Raw genomic sequence first — 9053 nt, forward strand, 5'->3', positions numbered from 1 at the left:
TGGGCGCACTAAAATATTTTGATGGGTTATGCTTCCGGGTAACCTGATCCATATAGGTCTTCTGTATAAAATTATAAAATTTCACCAAACATGATCTCAATTTCTCAGCCATGGCAGAAGAAGGTGATGAAACCAGAAACCCAAATTGGGCAGAGTTAACTTATGAGTGCCTCACAAACATATTATCAAGACTGAGTTTAGAGGAAAGATGGATTGGACCCATGTTTGTATGCAAATCATGGATTCATGCCTGCAAAGATCCTTGTCTCTTCTCTGTTGTTGATCTGGAATCTGTTTTCAGTCCCAAAACTGAATCTTCTCTCTGGTGGTCTCCTGAATTTGAGAGGAAAATTGATTCCCTGTTAATTTCTGTTGTGAATTGGAGTGGTGGAATTAACATCAAGGAGATCCGTATTAGGCACTGTTCTGATCAATCTCTCTCTTTTGTTGCTCAAAGGTAACATCTTTTAAATTTATTTACATTTTTCATTTTTGATACCACTTCCGTTTCAGGAAAAGTGATACTTTTTCATTTTTTCCTAAAGTATCACTTTTTCCTGAAAATTATTACTCCTAAGATCTAGTTGATTGCCACACTTTGTTAATGGTGCTGCTTGCAGGTGCCCAAACCTGCAAGTTCTTTCAGTCAACTGCTGCCCAAATGTCACAGATGCGTCTCTTGGGAAGATAGCATCACATTGTCCTATGCTGGCAGAACTGGACATTAGCTACTGCTATGAGATATCCCATGAATCCTTAGAGTTAATAGGAAGCAATTGTCCAAATCTCAAGATCTTGAAAAGAAATCTACTGAATCCTTCTCAGCATGTCGGAATTGTGCCGAATGAGTACTTAAATGCTTGCCCGCAGAACGGGAATGTCGAGGCTGCTGCAATAGGAAAGTTCATGCCGAATTTAGAACACCTTGAGCTTCGATTTTCTAAGTTGACAGTCCATGGCCTTGCTGCAATAACTGAAGGGTGTGTGAAATTGGAGTACTGGGATCTATGTGGTTGTGCATATTTGACAAGCCAGGATATTGAGAATGCATCAACAAAGTTAAAAAATATGAAGAGGCTAGAGACACCACCACCTTGCTATGTTCCTAGGGATGTTTTCCCTACAGAGAGGTATGGCCACTGGAGATTGTACGATGAACGATTCCAACCAAGTAGCTTCCAGATATAGTCATGGCCAAGTAAAGACTGCCCGTGTTAGTTCTATGGAACGGCAGTCTGTTAAAATCCCCTAATATGGTACTGCTTGTATATTGCTTCCTGGATTCGCATGTTTATGGCTTGTTGTTCTTATTCTGTATGAATAAATATAATGTGTGATTTTCTGAAACAGATGGATTGTTATAGCAGGCAATACTTTATAAGTAGCTACGGGCACTTTATGTTTCACTTCTTATAAATGCTTTTTGCAGTTGCGTTACTGCAAAGAAGTAGTGCATCACTTATCGATGGTTGCATCAGGATGCTGCAGAAAATGTTACATATGGCAGGAAATTCGGCTTATGATTTAAAAGTGAGTACAATAACTGTTTGTTCAGATGCATTTGTTATTCTATCTCCAGCTAAAAACTTTATCATTTTACCCTTGACCAGAATCATACTATAACCAGCAGTTTTAGTAATCCCAGCATTGTTCATCTCTCTTCTCCATCTATCCGCTTCCTCAAATTCACCACAGGAAGCATATAGATTAGCTAGCATCATGTACTCCCCGTCGCTCAAACGATCCATTCGTTTTGTCATGTGTTCAACAACCATGTTTCCCACCTCCAGATTCCTATGAACCAAACAAGCACCTAACAGTGTGCCATATACAGTCGGTCCAGGCTCGAATGGCATCGCTTTCATTAGCTGATACGCACTGTGAAGGTAACCCGCTCGTCCCAGAAGATCCACCATGCAACCATAATGCTCAGACTTGGGTGAGATGCCAAAATCCTTCTCCATGGATTCGAACAGACGGTATCCTTCATTCACTAAACCTGAGTGGCTACATGCAGTCAGAAGACCTATGAATGTTATATCGTCAGTCTTCATATTTCTATTCTGAAAATCACTAAAGAGTTTAAGGGCAGCGTGTGATTTTCCATGCAGTGCAAGCACACTGATCATTGCATTCCAAGAAGTGACATCCTTGGCTTGGGACTTGTAAAATACTTCCAGAGCTCCATCTACGCAACCGCACTTTGCGTACATGTCAATCAGCGCTGTAACCACATGCACATTCGATGCAAGTCCATTGAAAAGAGCAAAGATGTGTACTTCCTGCCCTTTCTCTACTGATCCTACCCGCGCGCAGGCTGATAAAACAGCTGATAATGTTATATGATTAGGTTCAAACTCTTCTTCTTTCATTTCCATGAACAAATCAATGGTATCAACATAAAGCTCATTGTCTAGATAACCAGTGATCATTGTGTTCCATGATACCAAAGTTCTTTCCACCATACTATCGAACACTTTACGTGCCTTATCCATATCCCCTGCCTTGCTATAACCTAACATCATTGAATTCCATGAAACAACATCCCTTACAGGAATCTCATCGAAAAATTCCCTGGCAGATTCTATAGTCCACGACTTTGCAAACCCGGAAATCATAATGTTAAATGACACAGCATCCTTAACAGGCATCAAGTGAAAATGGTTGATTGCAGAATCCATCATCCCTTTAGAAACATAAGCATCTAGCATAGAATTCCAAGCAATAATATCTCTGCTAGACATTTTACCAAACACTTTTTGTGCATTTTCAATATCCCCAGCCGCGGCATAAAAGTTCAGTAAAGAAGTTTCCACAAAAACATGACCTGAGAATCCAGTTTTAATTGCTTGTCCATGAACAGTGAGTATAGATATTGAGGAAGAAAGATGAGTTAATGCTTTTAGAAGAATTGGGTATGTAAAGTTATCACCATTACAACCAGATTCTAACATTTGTCTGTAAACAAAAATGGCCTGGTTTGGATTTCCATCAACAACATTATGCTTTATCATCTTATTCCACTGTTTTCTGTGTGATGGCAAAGATGGCGACGAATGACAAAAACAGTAATTTAACATAGCCATCTTAAGATTCTGACCTCTAAAACAAGATAGAATCCCTTGACTTGATACTCATGAATACAGCAGATAAGAACCACAGATATTTTCAGAATTATTTGTTTTTGACATCAAACTAAAGAAACAACATGTCGCTGCAATACCCTAAAGGAATTGAAATTTGGATGCCTACTCATCAACGGGGGAGTATCTACGCCTGCTAATTTTGGTTGAAAACAACCATCACATTTCAATGAAAAAACGAATCAAGCTGTTTGAACTTCTGCTGCTGATTTTACTATGTTTTCTTCTTTCATTTTCGAGTTAGGAATGTATTTCCATCCGCGCTTGTGAACACCACTTATTTTCTTGGGAGCGTCTGCAGCAGGCCGACCTGTAAACATAACAGGCAAAGCTTAGAAATGTTGCTTCATCATGGGTACCAGGACCCACGCAATCAAAATTAAGAGTAAAACTGATGTGTCCCCTATTATCTAGTAACAATTAACTGATTACCAACAAAAATGTATAAATTAAGAGTTAGAAGTACATCAGGACAAATTTTAACAAACTTACAATCCCATCAAGGGATACAGATTAGCAGATTCGCAAAAGCAGAACTATGGCAACTTGACCTCAATCATAAGTAGATATCAAAATCAATAACTTTGAAATATGACGCAATATCTCCACAATTCATGAAAACAGTAACCTCATTTCAGGCATCTTCAGTCTGCAGTCTAACCTAACATCCTAATAAACTAGCGACAGATATTCAAAAATCAGCATACGAAAACTGGACGGAAGCCCAAGCAAAGAACAACCTCATAACCTAGGGATGTGTATAAGCATAAAGTAATGAAGCAAAAACATGAAGCCAGCTATACCAGTAACTACATGAGATGGCAAGAAACTAAAATCATCAGCACTTCCTCAGGATCCCTTAATGCCCTTTATTTGGTAAAACGTAAGGTAAACCCTCTTGTCTCATTGTCATTTCCTATTTTATTTGTTACAAGAGACAAAACATACATATGACCAGCACATACTGCAAGACATGCACCGCGCCCTACTAACTTTCACTGTTAGGAAACCAGGCTCATACCATATATTAGATGTTTGAATGTGAATCCTGGGAGGAGTTTGGCATGAACAACAAGGGGACGATGCTCTTTAGAAGAGCATCCCCTCATGAGCGGTTTAGGGATACTCTCCCCTACACAAAATTTTAGGACAGAATTCTTGACGAAAAAAGTAAGCCGTGTCCGTGGACAAAAGTATCCTAAACTTTCACTAGTAATTAAGATAACCGACCTCAAAAGTAATTTCTAATACCTACTACCATAACCTGGAAGTCTAGTCGCAATTTTCCACGTCATGCTACAGCTCTTCTATTCCATCTCACGAGTCTATAAGCCCACTGATTCTGCCTATAACTGTACATTGTAACATCCAGTGGCGGAACTGGAAAATGAAGTTAGGGGTGGCTTTAAAACTAATTGAATTTTTGGGGGTGGCTTAAGCCTATAATTTAGGCATGAATCTTTTTTATCAAACTCAATACCACTGTAAAATGTTGAGTTTTCCTCGACTTTGGGCTGGCTTAAGCCAGCCCAAGTCAACATGTAGATCCGCCCCTGGTAACATCAACACACTCCTCTCATGGTTTGTCTGCTCACTGATCAACCATATGTAATAAGGTAGACATTAAACCCATGAATTTCCTTCTTTAACACCCTAAAGATTTACAGGTCTCTAAACTTCCAACAGCGCACTTACTAAATTTTTAACTTTATGAAGCATTAAGTATTTCAACTATCCTACTAATTTGAATTTAACCGGCTTTACACCAAAGAACCTTACAATTCATAGCTCTAAACTCTAAAGCTAGTTTTCCTTTTGAATCTTCTCCTAAAATTGCAAGGCCTCGAGGAGGTCATAAGACTAATCCTCCAAAAACCGAAATGTATGTCTTGTATGCTATCATGTTATGTATGCTACCCAAGAACTTCAACAAAATAAATAAATAGTAATAAGCAAAACAAAAAAATGCACCTTCTTTGTGAACAATTCCCCAAGCTTTGCCATGTTTACCATCCTGCAATGATAGGAGAAACACAAAATGTCAGAAATGAGTTAGAGATGATTAATTTTTTCTTAATATATCAACAAAAAAAAAAAAAAAAAGAGGAGGAGGTTTGGGACCTTGTAGAGATTGATCTTGGTGATTTGATAGGAAACGCCAGACCAATGTGTTTTAGCCATTTGATATCCAATTCCCCAGTTAGGAAGAAACTGAGCTACTTCAAATAAATTCTTCTTCTTTTTCCTCTTTGGTTTCTGCAAAGCTGATACTGTTGCTTCTCCTCCTCCTCCAGTCGAAGAAGGAATAGCAGAAGCGCTGAAATTTCTTCTGGTGAGAAGACTAAAGGAATGTCTGAAGATACCTAGGGTTTTGTCCATTGCTGCTCTGTTCCCTAGCATTGCCAAATGTTTTCTGCAGAGTTTTGTAACATAAAAAACAGGTTCTGAAAATGTCTGGAAATTGCATAAATCAAAACTTTCCAAGTGCTTGGTTTACTAATTAGTTTGCAGAGATAAAATACTAAAACACCACCAAAATAAGTTTCCTATGACCATGTTGTATCAAATCAGTTTCAAGCAAACTTCCCATGCTTTATTTAGAATTAAAACGAGTATACTATGTGTCTTCAACATTGGGGGCTAGTCGTCCACAGCGAGATTCTAATCACCATTTTTACATGTTTGTTGGTTCCATAGGACTTGCCCTTTTAGGCTTCAAAACTAAGAAAAAGGTAATGGTGTCAATCACGAGATTTAATATAAGCATCCAGTTTCTATTTTAAGTCAAGGAAATGATAGAAATTAGAATAATAGAGATAATGGTGTTTAAAGTTTAAGAAACGAAAAGAGACATTGGATGTTACAAGAGAGGAGACAACAGTGCTCGGAACTACGAATTTTACAGAAATGGAGGGGGTTGCTGCAGTTTAAACAGAAAACTCAAAACAGGGGAAGGTATCCCTCGGACTGCAAGGCAACATATGTCTCGAATTCCTCCAAATTGGTTCTTGCTAGGCCTATTTGAAGGTCAAAAATCATGGATCCAATTGTAGATATTCCTTATGAAGGGAGTAAAACCAGATATGGATCTCTAATTCATAACGTTTCAAGGAATCATGTTACTGTTAAGCAACTCCTGCCTATGGGAGCTCCTTCTAATACCAAGGAAATCTAATTTCCTCGTCCTGCCTATAAATGTTCACCAAGGAGAAGAAACTAATCCTCCCAGCCATTGTTTTCAAGTTAAATATCAACAATAGGATGCTAAAAAGATTTTCGTGTACATAATTATTTAGCACTACAGAAAGTGTTTTCAAATATTCACCAAATCAATCCTAACACGACATTTTTTCTCCCTACGATGTTTAAGTATAGGGGATGTGACGCCAAAGGACAATTTCCAGGAAAAGTTCTTTCAGGCCGTTTATCGTCAAACTAAAAATACAGGACTACTTAACAGTAATTAGTCCACATAAGATAACCAAGGACTCCAACTATTCACATCTTCTATGTATCTAGCAGGTTTTACCGCTACCTTTTTCGCATCTTACATAACAAGGACACTCTGGTAAAAGACTTACCATAGTCATTGCCTGTGTATTTTTTATCTATGGTGAGGGTTATACAATACTAAATGCAGGTGCTCAAAATGTTGCTAAGCTCATTGGTCGTGGTATTGGGTTTGCTAATAAAATATACATTTCAGTCTTGCAATTACTGATGAAATTTCGATCATGAATTGACTTCTATCTTCAAACCTAGCTTGGATTCCTCTGGATGGTTAGCACATAGCCATGTTATATCAAATCAGTTTCAAGCAAATTTCACACACTAATACAAATCAAAAAAAAAAAGCATCTTAAACTAGACTACTGCTGCAGCAGTGAGGGCCGACCAAAGAGAGAAAAAACACGACTAGAAACTAACAGGGATTATTGACGACTCTTGACCTGATGCTGCGAAATTGCTGGAAGTTATGAGGATTGCACAACAATAAGTGATCGCTCTAAAACATATATAAACAAAACCCAGTACCCAAAACCTCTTTACAATCTAATAATCTAAAACTACAATCTAATTTCAGGGACATGACAATCAATTCTTTGAGGCATTTTATCAAACAGGGATTGATCAATAAATTTTTTTTTGTATGAGAGCAAATTTGATTAGAAGGAATCACAAAACATGATAGAAATAATACAGAACCTGCATTAATCAAATTGAACCATTAGTTCCATGACAATAACAACATGGGTATATAAATCCACAACCTAAATTCTCTACAAACATAAAATCCTCAGTAACCCACTTCTCAAAATCACCTATTCACTTAAATTTAGGATACAAAACCCATTTATGATTTATCACTTTTCACAACAAAGAAATCAGCAAGGATATTGGTTAACAATCCCATACCTTTAATTTCCTTAGATTTAGTTTGTTTTCTGTGTAACTGTAAGTGAATGAATCAAAATTTGAAGTTTCAGATGTCGTTTCAGCCTTTGTGATGTTAGTATAGTTTGGATTTCTTCTGTATATACTGTGGAAGACCTTAAAGCAGGAGTTTCGTCGTAGATGAATTCAGAAACATATTTTGATTTTCTAATTGTTCATCTCAGTTTATTTTTCTTTTATGTTATAATCAGGTGGGTTCGGTAATGTGGTTTCGGATGCAGAAACCCGACCCACAAAGCAATCATCTCGGCTTAACTGAAACTCGTGTGTTTCAATTTTTTGCCCTGTATTTTGATTTTTAATCGATTCCTACTGATTTAATGAAGTTTTCAAGTAACGTTGAACAGCTAGTTTGTTCTTTTGATTGTTGTTGATCGAAATTGTTAAACAATTTCTCTAATTATCTCATTTTGTAACTCAATTTGGTGAACTTGTGAGAATACAAATTTCCATATTATTTTCTCTGCACATTTGTTGGGACGGACACCAAAGATTTTTTTCATCACATAGGGACTCCCTGGATCCCTAATTCCTCATGACTATCGGTATTAAAACCTAAACTGCAAAAAATAAAAAAAAATAAAAAAAATAAGATTGGAGATCGTAAGAATACCTGGTGTAAGGTGAAGGAGGAGGAGGAGAAGACGAAAAACCCCGATCTCTAATTCCTGATCTTGAATGGCTTCTTAAACCCTTGATTCGTTTTTTTCCAGGGCCTGGGAGTAAAAATGAAGAAGAAGAATGGTTCTATTCTAAACTTCTATTCTAAATAAGTAAGAAGAGGAGTTACTTATCAAAACCTGCTTTTACGTTTAGGGCGCCCATACGCCATCCCCATTCATTTGTTTCCACTTTCCATCACCTCTCAGTTGCTTTTTTTTTTCTAATAAGAAAATGAGAAGAGCAGCTCAGTTGCTCAAATGGAATGGAATTTGCTACATTCTGTTTTTGTGTATTTTCTCCTCTTGGAAGTCGTGTGTATGGTATTGTTTTTTTTAGCTGAGTCATAACATTAAAGCCAAAAACAGTAATTACAACTAATTATCCAAGAAATCCGAAGGCTCTGGACCCTTTAGCGAAATGAAAGGCAGACAAAATCTCTAAACCTCTAAAATTAAAATAAATAGGCAATACAGGCCCTTACAAGAAACCGTAAAAATCTATAACTCACATTAAACTTCAAGCATTATCTTCACACGAACTTCAAGCAACATATAGATTACTAGCAACAAAACTTCATTTAAAACTGGGTTTATGTGGCTGTAAAGGACCACGAAATTTACTACTCATTGTTGTTGTAGCCTTCTTCATATTTGCCAGGATCAAGATTCTTTGAGCTTCTTCCTCCGCAACAGGGTCAAACACACTATTTATACTGGAAGAGTTCAATGTAGACACTATAGGAATATAATTTACAATCGTTGATCGGTTAGATACAGCCTTTATCCCCTCCTT

The 9053-nt window shown here is 37.3% G+C and overlaps 3 protein-coding genes across 4 annotated transcripts; 1 reads left to right on the forward strand and 2 right to left on the reverse strand.

Annotated features, from left to right (window-relative positions):
- The first annotated feature begins 82 nt into the window (after nucleotides 1-82).
- Nucleotides 83-1406, forward strand: LOC113290298 (F-box protein SKIP1-like). Its single transcript, XM_026539914.1, has 2 exons — nucleotides 83-457; nucleotides 621-1406. The coding sequence occupies exons 1-2, from the start codon at nucleotides 111-113 to the stop codon at nucleotides 1186-1188; spliced, it is 915 nt and encodes a 304-aa protein (XP_026395699.1). The 5' UTR covers nucleotides 83-110; the 3' UTR covers nucleotides 1189-1406.
- A 111-nt stretch (nucleotides 1407-1517) lies between these two features.
- Nucleotides 1518-3086, reverse strand: LOC113291931 (pentatricopeptide repeat-containing protein At3g29230-like). The gene has a single exon (XM_026541412.1). It carries the CDS (start codon nucleotides 3084-3086, stop codon nucleotides 1518-1520), a length of 1569 nt encoding a protein of 522 aa, XP_026397197.1.
- LOC113290299 lies at nucleotides 2986-8510 on the reverse strand. 2 transcript variants are annotated; one of them, XM_026539915.1, is made up of 4 exons: nucleotides 8212-8510; nucleotides 5265-5556; nucleotides 5115-5157; nucleotides 2986-3453 (listed from the first exon to the last, which is right to left on the reverse strand). In XM_026539915.1, the coding sequence occupies exons 2-4, from the start codon at nucleotides 5541-5543 to the stop codon at nucleotides 3326-3328; spliced, it is 450 nt and encodes a 149-aa protein (XP_026395700.1). In that variant the 5' UTR covers nucleotides 5544-5556; nucleotides 8212-8510; the 3' UTR covers nucleotides 2986-3325. The 2 variants fall into 2 exon arrangements, with proteins under 2 accessions (XP_026395700.1, XP_026395701.1); XM_026539916.1 differs by lacking the exon at nucleotides 8212-8510 and adding an exon at nucleotides 7560-7733.
- Nucleotides 8511-9053: the final 543 nt, after the last annotated feature.

Source organism: Papaver somniferum, chromosome 6 (genome assembly GCF_003573695.1).
Source record: "Papaver somniferum cultivar HN1 chromosome 6, ASM357369v1, whole genome shotgun sequence".
Taxonomy (NCBI): Eukaryota; Viridiplantae; Streptophyta; class Magnoliopsida; order Ranunculales; family Papaveraceae; genus Papaver; species Papaver somniferum.

What these genes read in the sequence shown, in the direction of transcription:
- LOC113291931 (XM_026541412.1), bottom strand. Translation starts at nt 3,086, where the DNA reads ATGGCTATGTTAAATTACTGTTTTTGTCATTCGTCGCCATCTTTGCCA.
- LOC113290299 (XM_026539915.1), bottom strand. Translation starts at nt 5,543, where the DNA reads ATGCTAGGGAACAGAGCAGCAATGGACAAAACCCTAGGTATCTTCAGA. An exon ending in CCAAGATCAATCTCTACAAG is followed by an intron (nt 5,158 to 5,264) that starts GTCCCAAACCTC and finishes CTATCATTGCAG; the next exon opens with GATGGTAAACATGGCAAAGC. An exon ending in GGGAATTGTTCACAAAGAAG is followed by an intron (nt 3,454 to 5,114) that starts GTGCATTTTTTT and finishes TTATGTTTACAG; the next exon opens with GTCGGCCTGCTGCAGACGCT.
- LOC113290298 (XM_026539914.1), top strand. Translation starts at nt 111, where the DNA reads ATGGCAGAAGAAGGTGATGAAACCAGAAACCCAAATTGGGCAGAGTTA. An exon ending in CTCTCTTTTGTTGCTCAAAG is followed by an intron (nt 458 to 620) that starts GTAACATCTTTT and finishes TGCTGCTTGCAG; the next exon opens with GTGCCCAAACCTGCAAGTTC.